Source organism: Pteropus vampyrus, unplaced genomic scaffold, assembly GCF_000151845.1.
Source record: "Pteropus vampyrus isolate Shadow unplaced genomic scaffold, Pvam_2.0 Scaffold88, whole genome shotgun sequence".
NCBI lineage: Eukaryota > Metazoa > Chordata > Mammalia > Chiroptera > Pteropodidae > Pteropus > Pteropus vampyrus.
The window spans coordinates 3,443,821-3,461,857 of record NW_011888869.1 but is presented as its reverse complement, the minus strand read 5'-3'; the positions used below and the strand labels follow the sequence as shown (position 1 = coordinate 3,461,857).

At 33.8% G+C, this 18,037-nt stretch overlaps 1 protein-coding gene across 24 annotated transcripts in view; it reads left to right on the top strand.

Annotated features, from left to right (window-relative positions):
- Positions 1-18,037, top strand: part of MARCH1 (membrane associated ring-CH-type finger 1) — a 612,422-nt gene that overhangs the window by 387,604 nt on the left and 206,781 nt on the right. Inside the window, exon 2 of one of the 24 annotated variants that reach the window (XM_023532705.1) lies at positions 5,255-5,591. The exons of the other annotated variants lie outside the window; for them this stretch is intronic. Within the exon in view, the coding sequence (XP_023388473.1) occupies positions 5,553-5,591 (39 nt within the window). The 5' untranslated portion in view covers positions 5,255-5,552. The remainder of the gene's footprint in view (positions 1-5,254; positions 5,592-18,037) is intronic. 24 annotated transcript variants of the gene reach the window in all.

Genomic DNA, 18,037 nt, shown 5'->3' with positions numbered 1-18,037 from the left:
CTTATTTGAAAGACTGGAAAGAAAAAAGTGCTGGATCAATATAGCAGAGAAGTTATCGGTGGGAGTTCCTTAGTAGGAAAGACAGGAGAGGAAAGGAGCATAGAAAGAGAACACAGGTTCTCATATCTCCAAGAGATGATGGTTCTTAGCGGGAAAATGCCCCTTTTCTCCAAAAAGACCTGTATGGAACCTTAGTATGAAAAAGTAAGCATGCAACCTTAACTTAAATATATATGTGAAAGAAATAGCTAATCAATATAAAAATGTAACATATAAATATGTTATAGGTGTAATAGATTTGGATAAAAAAATAACTAGAGTTTTTGTTTAAATATATAACTTTAAAAATATATAATATACACATATATAAATACTTTGCGTGATGACATTAAGTATTTATTGGATTTATCAAAGCGATTCTGTGTGCTAATTAAGTCTAATGTGTTAATTTTTAATATATTTTTTAATAATCTCATCCCCTCAGGTTTTAGATTGGTTTTATTTCTAGTCTTCAGATATTATGATATTGGAACTTTGTCCTTTGAGTAAAGACAAATTATATAAACTGATTTTATAATTTTTAAATTTTAATAAAAAACAAATGTATTATCTAAAGTGACTGTACTTTATATTTCTTCATTCTTATGGCTCTTTAAAATAACAATTTAAATATTTTTTTGGCTGAAAGTACATTGGTTTTATTTTATTAAATTTAGAAAACAAATATATTTTCTCTGGAGGTTTGACATTTGATCATTTTTATCATTATAAGTTTTCTCTAAGTTATATTATTTTAGTGTACTTTAATTACTTCTTTTGATCATTTTCCTTTGTAAATGTTTATGCTCTCACAGTTATAATGATAAAAATGGTTAAATCAGGATGGAAAATTGTCAACTCAGGTAACCATCTAAGACTAATTTAATGACCAGTGGTATGTCTTTGAAAACAACAATAATGGTCTATGTTTGATTAGGAATTAGGTTAAGACATTATTTTTGCTATAAAATTAGAAAAGTAATATCTCTCTTAAATCCTGCTATTATAATGCATACCTTTTATCTTTCATTAGATAAAATTCAAGTAGTAGACAGAGCAGGGTACTTAGAGTTAATTAGGTTTAGGTGCAAATTCTGGTTCTGTCACCACCTGATTCAGGCCAACTTGTTTTCAACTCTCTGATGCTCAGTTTCCTCATCTGTAACAGAAGGGCAATAATGCCTTCCTTACTGGGTGGCTGTGAGATCATCTACACAAAGCAGCTGGCAAAGCGAATTAGTGTTATAATTTTTTAACACAAACTTTTGACATCTGAATACTTCTGGAAATTTAAGTTAATATGGTTTAAGTTAATAAGGAAATTCTTCATCCTTTCCCTTACTCTTTTGAATTCTGGTGGTCTAAAATTTCATCAGTTTTGTAAGTGATGTGGGTACAGGTGGCATAAGACTAATGAAGAAAATAAAATGAGACTATGTCGGCAGCACAGTGGGTTTAACAGCAGGTGAAGGAGAGGAAAGTACTATGTAGTTATAGTCTTGGCGTCCACAGTTTATAACAGGTTTTCATAATTACTCTTACATTCCCAGTTGTGTATGCATGTCGTAGAGAGTGGAAATAATTATAGGGCAGGTCACTTTTAGAATGGAAGCTCAAGAATAAATAAATCATGTGATCCAATACACAGAGTGTATGTTCATGAAAAGGAATTCAAACCTTTTGTCTCTCTAGTTACACAAATCATCCTTTAGATTTCCAGTTTAAAAATCAAACAACAAATGCTTTATATCTAAGAAATTCTGGTTCTGTCACCATATGGTTTGCAAACCATAAAGAGTCATACAAAGTTATGCTTTTATTAATTTTACCTAATGACACAGTCTCATAACCCCACCAGTTTCCTTGCACGTCTCTAGCCAGTAGCAGTGTGAGGAGGTGAAGTTAGAGAAAGAAACTTGCTCTGTGTTTTCTTTTGCCAAGGGAGGTTCTGTTTCATGACACTGGAGCCACAGATGGTGCTTTCCCAAGGTGCGATTATAATTGAGTAGTTCTATTTTCTAAACCAGTAAAAGAGAAACTTTTTCCAAGGCCTTGGCAATAAGTAAAAGATTTATAATTTGAAGCTGCAATTTTCCACCTTCATGGTCTCTTGTTCTACAAAGTACAGCTTTTCCTTGATTTGTAAAATTAGTTATTTCTCAATGAAATTGAGAAAGAAATGAGAAATTAGAGAGCACCTAAAAATTCATTAAGGCAGTCATTTTCTAATCCTACTAACAAAACTTTCATGATTAATTTTTACTTCATAGTTTTTGAACTTATAAATTTTTGTCCCATAGTATTTTGGAATTTACCTCATAGTGTTAGTGACTTAATTTACCACAGATTTATCAGCTTGGGTGATTGAAATTATATTTTATATTCTGCAAATACTTATTGAATGCCTACTGTTGCCAACCTTGTATCAGGCATTGGCCATACGTGGTTCTTGACCTCATGATCTAGTTGGAGAAACAGCCATTAATTAAATAACCAAACACACAGAAAGTATAAAATTGAAATTGTGTTGGCTGCTGGAGAGAAGAGGCAATTGTGATCAAAATATATATAATGAGAAAATAAGACTGTCTTGGAGGAGCAACCTGTGTTGGAATCAGAAATGTAAGAGAAGGGTGGAGACTGTGCCCCAGAATGAGAATACCATGTGCAAGCATTCGTGGTAACAAAGGTCATAGTTCGTAAGAAGACCTAGAGTGCCAGTGAGATTGGAGCAGAAGGAGCTGGCAAGTACAGTATGAGATGGAGCTTGCAAGGTAGGGGCAGGACCAGGCCAGACAGCATAGGTGATGCTGAGGAGCTTTTCTTATCTCAAGAGCAATAAAGAATATTAAGCAGGTAGGTGGCATGATTACATTATATTTGCTTTTTTTTTTTTTTTTTTTAAAGCTCATCCTGCAGTATAGAGAACAAAGTGAGACAAGAATAAATGCGGTAGAATACTTAGGAAGCTATTTCAATATCCCAGGAAAGAGATGATGACAGCATGAACTAGAATTCATGGGAGGTGGTGTTTGGGGAGAGAATGAAATGGATGTGTATGAAATTTGTAAAGTCAACTTTACAGGATTTAGTGATGGATCTAATGTGGAATGAGAAGGAAATACAAAACCACCCTAGCTTTCCAGGTAGCATAATTTGACGAATGGGTTACTATTACTAGGAGTAGAGAACGCTGAAACAGGATGGGTTTGGGTAGGAAAGATAATAAAATTCATGTTAGTCATCATAAGTCTGAGGGTTTTTTGAATATCTAAAATAAGATGTCAATAAATTTTTAATAAATGATTTGCAGCCTAAAGAGTGGTCTGAGTTGGAGTTTATATGTATCTATAAAAAACAATAGATAGTATATATAATAGATATATATTATGTAGTATATCTATTATAACTATAATATATTATGGGCCTACATACCTATAATATATATAATAGATTATATATATGTACTTTCTTTTTTACATATACATATATATGTATGTTATTGAATGTGTGAGCATGAATGATTTTCCCAATGAGATAGTGTAAAACCTGGGAAATTCTAAATTTTCATGGCCAGGTAGAAAAGGATGGACCTCTAAAGGAGGTAAAGAAGGAGCAGCTTGAGAGTTATGTCAACTAGGACAGGGCTGTAAAGTGGAAGTTTAAAATGAGAAGGCTTCTAAAAGACAACTGAAGTCAGCATTACAGAATGTGGCTGAGAGGTTAGATAAGAATGAAAAGTGTTTATTGTTATTTGATTATGTAAATGTCAGTATTGACTTTATCAAGATGTATTTGGCACAGCCTAGAGAATAAGTGGGAGGTGATAAAATGGAGACATTGGATACAGATAACTTCTCTGAGAAATTTGACTGTGAAGGAGAGAGAGCATTAGCTGAAGGGAAACATAGGGTGAATTTTATGTTATTTTTTTTAATTGATGGAGAATCGACATATTAGTTTAAGATGTACACCATAATGATTCAATATTTTTGTATATTGCAAAATGATCACCACAGTAGTCAGTCTAGTTAACATCCATCACACATTGTTTCAGTGTTTTCTTCTTGTGATTAGAATTTTTAAGGTCTACACTCTTAGCAACTTTCAGATATACAATGCAGTATTATTAACCATAGTCACCATGTTATATGTTACATCCCCAGAACTTATTTATCTTATAACTGAACGTTTGTACCTTTTGACCACCTTCACCCATTGTGCCCACCATCTACCCACATCTGACAACCACCAATCTGTTTTCCGCAGTGACTACACATTTTACATTCTCAGCAGTGGGATGCAGGATTTCAATTTCTCCATATCCTTGCCAATACTTGTTATTTCTTATCTTTGTGATAATAGCCACACTCACAAAAAAAACACAGCTTTTAAAAATTATTTAGGGTTTTTTTGTTTTTGTTTTTGTTTTGAGTGCACAGCCTTACACATATTTATAAGAGGATGGGAAAGTTTCAGGTGAAAGAAAAAGGCTGAATATAGACTTCAACAAAGGAATCATCTAGTTTATGGTTTCCAGGGGCAGGAGAAGATGAAAGCTGTAGCACAGGTAGAGGAGGTGGCTTTAGGTAGGCAAACGTCCAGCTTCTCCATTGTAATAGAAGAGGTGAGAGAAAGGATAAGTGCATATGCACATTGGTTTCTATGACTGGTGTCATGAATTTCAAGGGAATATTGCGAACATGAAGCCATTTTTGTCTGAGAGCTATTTTCTTTGTAAAGTAGGAGGTGAAGTCATTGATGGATATGAGGGATCTGGAGATGTAGGGGATTATCAGAGGTTTGGTGAGACTTGAAAAGTTTTAAAATGGTTGTGGTGAATTGAAGAGAAGGTTTTCAGAGAGAGTAAGGCTTATAGAAGGTATTTGGGGGCATTTTTGAGTTTGGTAATCATTAATTTATGACGGAATGAGTCTGACCTCTTATAAAATTCTGTCAGGCAGCGCTCTGCTGCTCTGAGGAAGTTGCAGAGAACACAGATGTGCCCTGGTTACATTCAGGCTGGTGATTCTACCATCCAAATGCAATGAGTACCAAAGAGGCAGAAACTATGTTATTAAATAAAAGCTATAGATTATCAGCTTGATAAGAAGAGGGGTGAAGAAAGTAGAGAGGATGAAAGACTGGGACATCCATGTGTGTTTTAAAAACGTTTGGAGTGGGTGTCATTGAATACTAAACGTGGATTTTGCAGTGCATTCATCAGAGATGATGGCCAATCCACACTGTGACCCGGAGATGGAAGGCTGAAGTGGAAGGAGAGAAGAACATTGGGGATAAGATGGATCATAAGAGTAAATATTATTATTAGACAGACAAATAGCAGGCTCTGGGCCAGAAAAGAAAACCGTGAGCCTGGTGCCAGAGTCTTCAATAAAAGAGAAGTGAGTAGGATGTCTGCAGACGTTAACAGTGAGAAGATGATTAACATGATGACATGTGCTTCAAAAAGAGAAGTAACCAGATGGGAGCTCTAACGGGGAGCAAGAAGAATGCCAGTTTCTCTTCTTGAACATGAAGTTCATGGGATGGTAAGAAAATGGCCAGTAAAAAACTGGTGTCCTCAGAGCCATACCAGTATTTAATTAAGATGTGAAGAGAACATGCAGGGCTTTGTGGCTCTTGAGTAGCTGTTCCAGAGGGTGACATACGTGGGTTTGTGAAGAGTGGGAAGGATTAAGGGATAAGTTGGAAGCAAAGAAGGCCATAGTAATATGACAATGATATACTTGATTTTACATGTTCCAGTTTTATCAAGAAATATTAGAAAAGTATTTCCTAACCAAAAGTAAACATGAATTCTTATTGATTTAAAACACAAATATTATGGCGTGCATCACTTATATCTGTCCAGATTCATGAAACGTGGACAAAAGTATATTGTGCAAAATCCTGAAGAATCAAAGCAATCTTTTATTATCTTTCCATTAAAAAGGAAGCAGATTAGAACATGATAATGAAATAAAAAGAAACAATTGAAATACTAATAAATAAAGCAACCTAGAACGAAGTGAAACAGCTGAGTAATAATTTCGTTGTAGGTACCTTTAGAAGTGGTTTCCAAAAAGTACGTAAACCCTTTACAGAAATGCCACCAAATCCCAATCGATATATAATTTTATTTTAATTCAACTGGGTATATGAACTGTTTGGGTGCTATCCAACTATTAGATATATTCTTGAGTGCAACAGATAATTAAACATGGTTTACAATTGTGTAAAGCTAGCTCCTATTAAAGAGTAAAGAGATATAGTATGGGGACAATTGTATGCCAAGGAAAGGTGACGTGCTTTCTGAAACATGTGATATATATAAAACAGTGTGGTCAGAACAGCTGGTGTCGGAGGGTGACAAAGTGAGCAGTGGTACAGTTGGGGAGACATTGTTTTATTGTAATTTTGAGTGAGTTATAATTATTAAAGACATGTGTAGCCTTGTTTTTCATCTTATGATTATTTCCAAAATATGTTGGCATCTGAAATCATGCAACTAGTGTAAAATTGCTGAGAAAGTAATAAGCAAAGCAAAAGCATTGTAGAATAGCTAGTGAATAGGTTTGGGGTCAGAAAAACCTGAGTCACATTCTATTTTCACCACATAGTAGCTGTGAGCCTTGATCAGATTAGTTAGGTCCTCTGTACCTCAGTTTCTCCATTTGTAAAACAAGGATCATCACAGCTACTGGGAGGTTTCTGGGAAAGTCAAGTAAAACTTTGTGGATAGCATGTGACAAAGTGCCTAACACGCGAGAGCTGCTCAGAAACCTCTCGTGGAGGTCGTGCCGTGTAACTGCTGAGCATGAGCTTGGAGCCCAGACCTACGGTTTCAGATCACAAGTCTGCTACTTACTAACTGTGCAATTTTGGACAAGTCTCTAACCCTTCCTGCAATCCAGTGTTTTCATCTGGAAATGGACATAATAACGCCACTTATCTCAAAGGGCTATTGTCAGGATATAATAAACTTACACCTTTTTTGAAAACAGCCTGACGCATATTAAGTATCCAAAAAAATTTTTATTTGTAAAATTTGTATTGAAGTTAATTAATTATAAAATAGTATTAGCTAATAAATATATTATTAATAATATCATTAAGGACCTTTTATTACAGTATCCATTCAGGAAGGAGAAAATGTATGAAGGTAAAGAGTTTTTGTTGAACCACGTGTTATTTTAAAAAATCATACTAAGGTATTATTTCACTCATCTGATGTGGTCTATATGCTTTTTTTGAAGATCAATGTAATTCATGTTAATGATTTGCCAAAAAAGCTCATAGAACTATATAAGAAGTAATCTCCTGCTTATTGATCAGCCTCAGGTTTTATTCTCTCCTTTCAGCCAATTTTTCAGTGCCTTGCCAGCAGTTTAGATGTAATTACAAACATCTGGTCCCACTGGCATCTCCTTACTTAGTTTCACAGTGTTATTGCTCAAGCTCTAGACATTCTTTTCAGAAGTACCATTTTATTGTTCGTTTAATAGGAGTGAGGCAGTTCTGAGTGCAATATGGTTGCTGTGAAATAAGTAATTTCTAGCAACCCATAGAGACAACGTTTACTACTTTGTTCTTGGTAAATACATGTGCATTTCCCTTGAACATATTACTTAGAGATAGACTTTACTTTTTCTAGCCACAAAAAGGGCAAATAGAGGGAGTTAAGATGATTGAAAAAGATATGTGCTATTTCATTTTCATTTGATGGGCTCATGTCCCCAAACCTCTGCATTAGTTATGAAGCAGATCATCCCCATGATTTTTCTCTGAAAGGAGTAGGTACTTTTATGCAATGTCTCTTATGACATTCTAGTATTTTATAATAATCTACATAGACCAAAAATCATTAAAATTTTTGGAAGATTCAGATAGCCCTAAATCTTTTGACATCTTTGAAGGAAAGGTCTTACACTGTGAAACAGTAAAAGCATGAAAAATTTAACTGTGGCCAATTGCAAAGAAATTGGGTCTTGGGGCCTGGTATACGAGGGTTGGAATCCCACCTCTTCCACTGGAGGCTGTGTAATCATCATGGGGTATTTCCTCTCTCTGAGCCTCTATACACTAGGGCTAATAATACTCATCAAGGTTTATTGTGAAGATTTAATGAGACTATGTGGATTATGCAACCACTACCAGCTTTACCCATAACAGATGCCCTGTTATTTTTCTTCCTTTCCTTATCAATAAGAACATGTAGCACGTACTTTTACTAGACAATTTTGGAGGTCCACCTCAAAAAAGGTCTTTCAAAACTGCAATATGGTCGCTCAGGTATTAAAGAAATAACTATGGAGACAATTTATTTATAAATATGTACATTGATTGTCACTAGGATCTTTGTGAGTTTTTAAAGTATTATGAGCTTAAGTAGAAAACTTGTGAAAACATGTTGTAATAAAAGTAAAACATCCAAATTCTTAAAATTCTTGTTTTAAAGCAAAAGTATTAAAATGCATTCATTTAAGATTTAAGGTAGAATGTCAACTTGAACTTTGTCATAATGTTGCCGTTACTACTGCACTTTCTGGACAAACAAGCAAAACATTTATGTTTTTTCTTTATTCATGAATATATCTGGTTAGCAACTGTGGCCTTTTCAGTCTATCTTAACTTTAAAAAAATGATGCTGACCGTTTTCTAGCATAGATACTCTTACTCTCATTTCAAAAAAATCCTCAAAATTTCAAATTTGCACAAATTTATTTCTTGCAATAAATAATGAAATTCTAAAAAGAGATACTAACATTTTATGATATTATAGAATTTTAAAATTTTTTTAACCTCCTTATATAATTTCAACATCTCATAATCCTAAAGTGTTTGTTAATAGTTTTTTAATAGACAAGGAAATTTAAAAAAAGGATGAAAGAAGTGATTTGCCCCAAGTCATACAACATATAACTGTTTGAACCAGAAACAGATCCTGAATTTTCTGACTTTTAGTTCATCTCAATTTCTATATCATACTGCAAAATTTCTTCCCCCTAAATAATATGTAGTTATGGCAAACAATTTTCTAATCACATTAGAAAAAAAATTTTTTTTTCAAATATGTTACTTACTGGCTTCTAGGATGTGTGCTATTTGCAATTACTTTAGTCATTTTATAGGTTTATTTTCAACCAAAACTGCTTCAAAAAGTAATCAGGGCCTTGTGTATAACAAAATTAAGTGAGTGAAAGTAATTTTTATATCAAAATATGAGCAGATGTAATGCAATTTTAGTTTTTGTTTATTCATTAATCTCTTTTTAAAATACAGTTGACTACAGAAAGCTTTGTAGGAGTTGTTCTTACATATATTCTAGTGTAGCATTCCAGTTAGCTAGCAGTAATGCATGCTGTGCCTTGTCCTCAGAAAATCTGGAGGCAGTATATATAGTGCCATGAATGTTAAAGCTTGTTTACAGATGACCAGCCAGGATAGTTCAATAGTTTAGCAGTTTAGTACAATGGCACCTTGTATGAAAAATAAAGACGTAATGCCATAAAAAAAAAAAAAGCAAAGTATTAGCTAACATGCAAAGAAATCAACAGAAGAGTCTGAGAATGGAGTCAGTATTTTTGGAGTTGGACAAATATGGGTTTGAATTCCAGCTCCTCCACTGATTACCTCTGTAATGGGTGCTGTGAGGGTTACTGACCCACTCTGGTCCTTGGATTCCTCTTCTTTGAAGCCACTAAAAGTGGTGTAATACATGGGCTTAGAAATCAGCTTGACAGTGTTCAAGACTCAAATCCATCAAAATGGCCTGGTTAGTGGTATTAGAAATCTTAAAACTTGTGCATTTCTAAGTATAAATGAAAATGCAATTTGGCATATGAACAGAATTGATAAGATTTAGCCAAAACACATCTTGAGAGTTTGTAAAATCTAGAAAGAAACAGCTCCAGATATGACCAAATGAAAATCTATAGTGTTGCTTCTTTCACTTCATTATACAGTACAAATTCTTAACATTTTAAAATTACATTTTTATCTAAAAACATATTTTGACCAAAAGCTGACCACAGCTTTTCATGTATATGTCATATATGTGTATTTGACCTTTAAAAACTTACATGCAGTGCACACATATACGTTATTATAAAAGTAAAGTAAGCAAAAGAAAAGAAATTATGTCTTTTACATACTAATATTCTCAGCAGATGCTATTCGCCTCATGTAGTCCTGGCTTTCAATATAAATTGTGACCTTTTCCTTTGACTTATTCTCAAATCATGGAGGATTTCATAATAGGAGATTGTGAAACAAACAGCAATTTAACATTTTCAGTTCTTGTGGAAATTTTCTGTTGCCAAAGATATGGGCAGAAATGGTATTTATGACTGAAGTGCTATTTTGAAATAAATAGAAAAAGTGTGAAATATTATAGATGTCATTATAAAATGCAAATATCACAGCAGATTGAATTAGATATCGAGGTCTCATCTGGGTTTTCCTCGAACTTATTACTTCATAAACACTAGTAAAAAGTTTTTCTTATTATTAGTAAGCCACTTTGCATAACCCATAGCTATGCCAGTCTTACACAAATTATGACCCCTCTTGAAAGTTTCCCAGAGGATATATAGTAATTGGCATTTTAAAAGTTTTAAGTTAAAATCATGTGTTAATTGTCACCCGCAGGATAGGAATAGCTAAAGTCAGATGGAAGGTAGAATGAAAGCTGGAATCACAAAGGCGCAAGAAGGTAAGGGAATAGGCGAGAAGAGGAGAACGAGGACGTGATGTGATTGGGGTGAGGTGGTCCAGATGGTGCTGGTCTTGAACTCTCAACTCTGTGTGAAATGGATGAGCCAGTGTAATCTGACCTCCACCCAGGCTACATGTCTCATTTTCTCCTTAAACACAAAAATGGATTTAAAATGTATCTCCTTGTGCCTTTCCCCTCACCTTTCCATTTCCAGATCCTTGGCTCACGCAAGTGACATCAGTGCCATCTCTGACGCTGAAAAACACGTTTGTTGACCGATGTTAAATTGCCAACATACAATGAAAAGACTTTTTAATTGATAGTTCAATCTGAAATTTCCTTTCAGCTGTAGCATTTCAAATTCAGGCTGCAGAACTTCTGCTAAACTAGGTCAAGCAAGCTGGGACAGGAGTGCCAATTGTGTACTTGAATCAGAAATGCTTATCTAGAAAAGCCAGGTAGTTACCATGGAGAAGGAGCGTTCCAGGCAGCATGCGATTAGTGAAATGGACATTTATTTTATGTGATCAGGAGTTGTTATTGGGTTTTGGTTAGCTGTGGGTTTTTTTGCAATTATATTGCCTAGTTGGAAATAAACTAATGTTACTCAGTATCTGCATATATGCAATTTTTTTCTCTCTCCAAACACTGTTTTGCAAAATAGCAGGGCAGGAAGCTAGCAGTGCAGGAAATGTGTGTAGTACTGAAGGGAGAGAGTTCTAGGGACGAACCAAATTTTTACTATGATAACCTGGAGAATCTGTGACTGATCAGTTCAGAGTCCTTTCTGTAATTCAGAAGCAAACGTTTTTAAAATACTGTTAGGAAAGTGTTAAGTCTCTCATGTAACAATTTATAATAAAAATAATAAATACTTGGTGGAGAAAATACAGAAAAGCGTGAAAAAGAAAATAAAATTCACTATCCAGAGTTAAGTACCATTAAATTTTCGGTATATTTATTTAAACTATTTGTTTTATATCTTATATCTATTTTAATGTAGTTGAAATCATTCTTTATATAAAAATATAATACTTCTTTACATTGAAACAACCATTTTCATAACTTTACTATAAATTCTTCATTAGCATTATTTCAATTGATTAATAATATTTATTAAATGGATTTGTCACTTATACAATCATCTTTGGGCATAAGAATTCTTTGGGTGATCTTGAATTATATTCTCAGAATAGAGTCCTAGAAATGAAGTTTTGATAAATGGAATGGAGACTGTAAAAAGCTGCTTGGAAAAAGTACTAAACTGCTTCCAAAATAGTAGTTTACATATCCATAAAATGTGTATGAATATACATTACACATGCAAGTATGGGTGTGTGTATGTATGTGTTCTAACACATACACATACAGAGTATATAATATTCGACCAAAAGCTTTAATTGGTCCTGCATTTCTTTTTATTGGTGATACATTTTTTTTTAAATGTTTGTTAGCCACTTATGTTTTCTTTGTGAATTGTCTGTTTATATATTTGATCCAATCTACTACTGAGATTATTGTTATCCTTTATCAATTTATATAAGCATTTACATAGTAATCTCTTTATAAAAATTTTAGCAAGATTGTGCCATTTGTTTTACCCACTATGCTTTTTGTTTAAGATTTTAAACAAACTGAAGTTCATATTGTCTTTCCATTTTATCTGGCATTTCCTTAGTATCATCTTCCATTTTTAAGCTTACAAATTTTTTTCATCCTATTATTTGTTAGATATACATTTTTGCTTTTTCCAAACTTTTGTGAAGTGCATTTTTTCTAACACTTATCGCCTTAGTCCAACAGGAATTTAATTGGTTGAGAAGGTGTTTCTTTCATTAGTAAGGAATTATTTGATCGTGAGTGAACACACTGTTCGGACCATGGTGGGCAGGTTTATCTGTCTGTAAAATTGGGAAGGGGAACATTTACCTGAGAATGAGAGTAGAAAGGACCAGACATCAGGATGCTTCTCCCATCTCTCCTCCTCTCTGCACAATGGTTTCATTTTCTTCTTGCAGTTGCGGCCATGGTGAGCATCTGTTGATATCTTCAGATCTTTCCCACCAGAGAGTAAGCCCCTCTCTACTCAATCAGTCTTCAGAAAGAATGTCAGTTGTCACATCATGGGTCATGTGTCAACCCCCAGTGGCCAGAGAAGTCAGGGTAATAGGATTTCAGTGCCCTCTTGAGCCACACAGCTAGAGTGGGAGGGGAGTAGTTACCCCCAAAAAGAGAATGCTGCATTTAACAGGAAAAGAGAAGGTGCTAGACGGACAAAAAAGGGATTGGTGCTCTGAGACACGAGTGAGACTTTCCTCAGTGTTCTGTTCGAATTTGTTTTCCTTTTTAGAGTTTGTGGCAGTTGCTAATCATGCTCTCATCCCTCCTACTCTTTTCCATTCACCCAGACTACAGGACCAACTGAGAAAAAAAAAGGACATCAAACAGATGGCAATTAACACATTAATATATTGCTTATAAAGTTGAGTGGAAAAAACAACATGCCTATTGCCCAAGAATTGTTTTTTTTTTAACATGTGACTCCTAAATTAAAGCCTTTCATTCATGCTACAGGCATGCCGGTAGTAAGGGCAGAGCCCCCTGATAAGCGTAGTGGAGAAAATACATAGATGAGCAGAGAATTCAAGCATCAGCCCAAGGAAAGGCGCTTTCAAGTCTGGAAGGGATTTTTCCTGAGAAAATGATTAAAAGGAAACTACAATTATGAGGATCTTTGGAGAATAACAATATTTAAGTGAGTGGTGAAAGAAGAATCCTCAGAGTCCTCAAAAAAAATTGGGGTAGAGCGTTTCGACAAGGTAAAAGAAAGACAAGAAAAGAGAAGCTTCTGCAGGTGAGCCTTGTGCTTGCTTTGGTATGTGGCCATCTAAATCCACCCACTGATCATAATCAGTCTGTCTCTCCACAGCAACTAATGTGGCTGCACAGAAGTCACTAATTCTTGAATTCTTAATGGAGCATTGTGCTCCAGGGATTTCAAACATATGCCCTCACCAACGGTAACTTATTGGAGCCTAATAACTTATCTTTAGAACCTGATGCCTCATATGTTTATTTTTCAATTAGGAAAACCTAATTGCATGGTATTTTATTTTATTATAGTTGTAGTTGTTATCTCTGGGAGATAAAACCTATTCTATTTTCTCACAAGGGGTGGCAAAACAGGAAAGTTTTAATTATATTGATTTAGTCTGGTGACTTTTGCTTAATTTAATTGAAAGTTTAATTATTGATCATTGATTTTTCTTCTAGACATTTTCATATTCTTTTAGTTTGGTATTTCCATGAAACAGTGGTTTTCAAACCTTGGCATGCATCATAGTCCCCTGGAAGCTTGGTGAAACAAACTTGTCTCTGAGTAGGTCTGGAGTAGAACCTGAGAATGTTCATACCTGTCACAATCCTAAGGTAATGCTGATGCTTCTGTTTTTAGGGCCACACTTAGAGAGCCTATGCTGTGGAAAATTGATTATGATTCAAAAATAGAGGTACTTGGTGTGCCTACTTTTCAGGTATTTCGGTTATTGGTTCTAAAGTGAACCGTGTCTGTGGATGCTGGCTGCTTAAATTTGGAAATTTGTGGGACCCTGAGAAACAGAGTTTATTAGTGAGTGAAGATGTATATGAATAGTGCTGTTGCAGTCCTGTGACAGTTCTTTAAACAGACATTTCACTGTGATTTCAGTTTGACGCCAGAGCTGCTTCTCAAAGATTGTTTCTTCTCAATCATGAGTGTGCATTAAGCATTAACATGTCTTGGAAATGAAAGACATCTCGGAAATTAAATAAAAGCATGCTTGCCATGTTGCCATGTTTGAAGAAGTATGCATTAGGAATCAGCTGTTGTTTCAGCTGCAGAAATCTGAAATTCAATGCTTGGTTACAAGGGATTTCAAACAATTGTTACAAGATGATCTCTTTTATTTGTATAAGTGGAGGTATGTACCTGTATAGAAATATTTTGCTAAAATACATTCTTCACTTTGCAGTTGGGATTAAACACTGAATTTGCCTTTTTCCTCCTTAACCCACATGGAATTGAATGGAAAAATACAAAGGAGCATTACATTGGGGAAAAAAATAACTACTGATGTACACTTCAAGTAAAAATGCCTACTACCTTATACTAACATTATAATAATTTCAAGTGGACTTGAGCTGTTTACAAAGTATTACATGAAGGAGAGAGTACTTGATAAGCTAAAGCTATTTACCATTCAGTGGATCTAATTAAAATGCAAAGTTTAAAAACACCTATGAATTCAGGAGAGGGAATGCATATACTTTTTTTAACTACATGTTTTATTAAGAGAATATTATTTTAAAATATTCAGAAATAACTTTACTTTCCAATGATACATAGCTACAAAGACCACTCACTCCTTCCAGAATTCCAACTGGGATATTTTAGCAGTAATTCCACAGACGTAAGTGTTTAGAGAATCAGAAGAAACACTAAAATGAGGCTTTATGGGGTGAGTCAGGTAGTAAATGAATGCTTCCTTTATCACTTGAGTTGGGTACAAGAAGTCATCTCTGTGATGTGAAAGAGAAATTCTAAATCAATATTAGGATAGTCAGGGAAATGACTTTCTATGACATTGTATTCACTGTGATTGGAACAAAGCACTGAGATATCTTGAACTGATTCGACTTATCGTCACCAGAAAAAAAAGAACTACATTTTTGAAATATATCTTTCCTTTATAAATAAAATAAGATCCTGGTAGTTAATATGTGCAAAGTTACATAGTACAGGCCCTGGGAAAATCAAACAAAATTTTGATCAATGCTTTCCTCTCAAAAAGTTAAACGTATCTAACGTATGTTCCAAATTACTTTTACTTTCCCATTTCAAATACCTTCTCTCCTATACAAAGAAATACTCTTTAAAACTATTCATGTAAAAAATGCTGCAATTGATAAACTATATATGGACTATTTTACAGACATTAAAAAAAAAAGAATGAAGATCACATGTTCATGCAGCAGCATGGATGAATCTCAAAACTTTATGTTAAAGGAAAGAAGCAAAACACAAAAAATATACTGTTGGTTATTATATTCGTATGAAGCTAGAGAAAGAGGCAAAATTAATGGAAGGTAGTAGAAGTCTAACTAGTAGTTACCTCTTAGGAAGAATTGACTGGGAAGAGGAAATAGTGAGCACAGGGTGCTGAAAATACTGTATATTTTGATCTGGGTGCATAGATGGGTGTATACAAATGCAAAATTTCGTTGTGCTCTATACTTAGGGTTAGTGCACATAAAGTACCAACTTTATGATATACATTAACAAAAAATAAAAACAAATCACTGTAATTCAAGGTATTTCAGTTGCACAACTCAAAATATTTAAATATAGCATATTATAAATAGAAGAAAAATCCAAGTTTACTTAGTGTGTTTCAGAAAACTTGTAGGTAGATGTCCTTTTTTTTTTTTTTTTTTTTTTTTGCAGTCTGTCCTTATATTGACTTTTGGATGATTCCTAATAGTCCATTTGAAATCTTCCCAAGATCAAAAATTCATGGAACATCTATGACTAAAAAACAGAAAGTTTAGAATTTATCCTTTTTAAGCTCTGGGCAAAAGATTAGCTAAAATATATAGGGTTGTTTTTGTTTTTATTTTTGTTTTGTTTTTGGCTTTCTTTAAAAACAAAGCATAATCTCCGTTCTCACTCCAATTCACAAGTGACATGGAGATGGTATTACAGAATCTTTAAAAATTGCCAATGGAAAGAATATGAAAGAGAGTTTTCTGTGAGTGACAGTTATAGACATGAGCAGTTTTAGTACCTGGTGTTCTTCCCCATGAGTATTTCAGTTCACATTACAGAAATAGTCTACAGGATTTAAGAGGAAAATAATTGATTTCAGAGACACCTTGAACTTCTCAGTTATAACCTGTTTTATTCACTAATGTGAAAGTTGGCCTTTTTCCCTGGAGTTTAAAGAGGTTGACGACATCTTGCCCAATGTCTTTTCCCTGATGGAATGTCTATGATGGTATTTTCATTTAACAGGTTTGCAAGTTCCTCTTGCAATGATTCTTGACGTTCTATAGAATCTGAAGACTTTAACTTTGAAAAATCAGTTTAAAAAGTAAAATATGTCATAGTAATTATCTTAAAACCTCAACACCAGATAATATTTTGTTGTTTCTTGCTTCAGTGTAGTAAAAGGGAAGTCAAACATATTTTATCATAGACTATAGCCTAGAATTATGTTTGCATAGCTGTTTATTGTCACCAGAATTCTCTGCGTATAAGACTATTGAAAGGAGATGGGAGATGTGTTTTATTTGACTCTTAATCCATATTTATTTGCATTTAAGATATTACAAAGAGAAAAGACTCTTAGGGATTTTATGTTGGGTGTTTTAATAAAATATAGAAGTAGAGGAAAATGATGTTCAAGAGAAAAGACAGCAAACGTGCCAATAAAATAGGAGAAAATAGTTTACAATTAATAACACATAATCTAAAATTTAGAATTAAAATAATGAAAATTCAAATTAAGATTTTACACTTTTAGTTGAATTCTTTATAACTAAAGAATAAAATAATGGTTAGTGCCTTATTTTTAAGCTCTGTAAAAATATTACATGATTTAAAGAAATTTCCCCCGATCTAGTTAAGAAACATCAAATATTTGTAGGTGTGTACATTTTTTTTATTATTAAGTCTCGGTTGATTTAAGCTTATATATCTTTTTACATGCTAGTTCACATTTGACTGATTTAGTGAAGCATTAAATCTATTTGAATTATTTGTGTCTTTTCAAATATTGTCAGACATAATGTTCACTTTAGAAAGATATGTCGAACATTTTTGCATTCATGCTAAAAAATAAATTTGGAAATTGATAAACATCCAGAGACAGTGCTTTTTCAGAATCATCAGAAATAATTTGTTAAGAATCTCTTTGAATGGGGCACTTTAGATGAGTACTGTCCTATAGAAAGAACTTCTGTGATGATGAAAAACTTCTCTCTGTACTATCCAATATAGTAGCTGCTAGAATTTGGCTATTGAGCACATGCAGTGTGGCAAGTACAAATAAGAAACTAAATATTAATTTTATTTAATTTTCATTAATTTAAATTTAAATATCCACATGTAACTAATTACTTTGTAGTAGACAGTGCAGCTTTGGACTTACAAAAATAAAATAGAGGAATTCATGAAGACAATAATACTCACCTGATAATGCCATTAAGATTAAATGACCTAACACTGACAGCCTGTGTAGA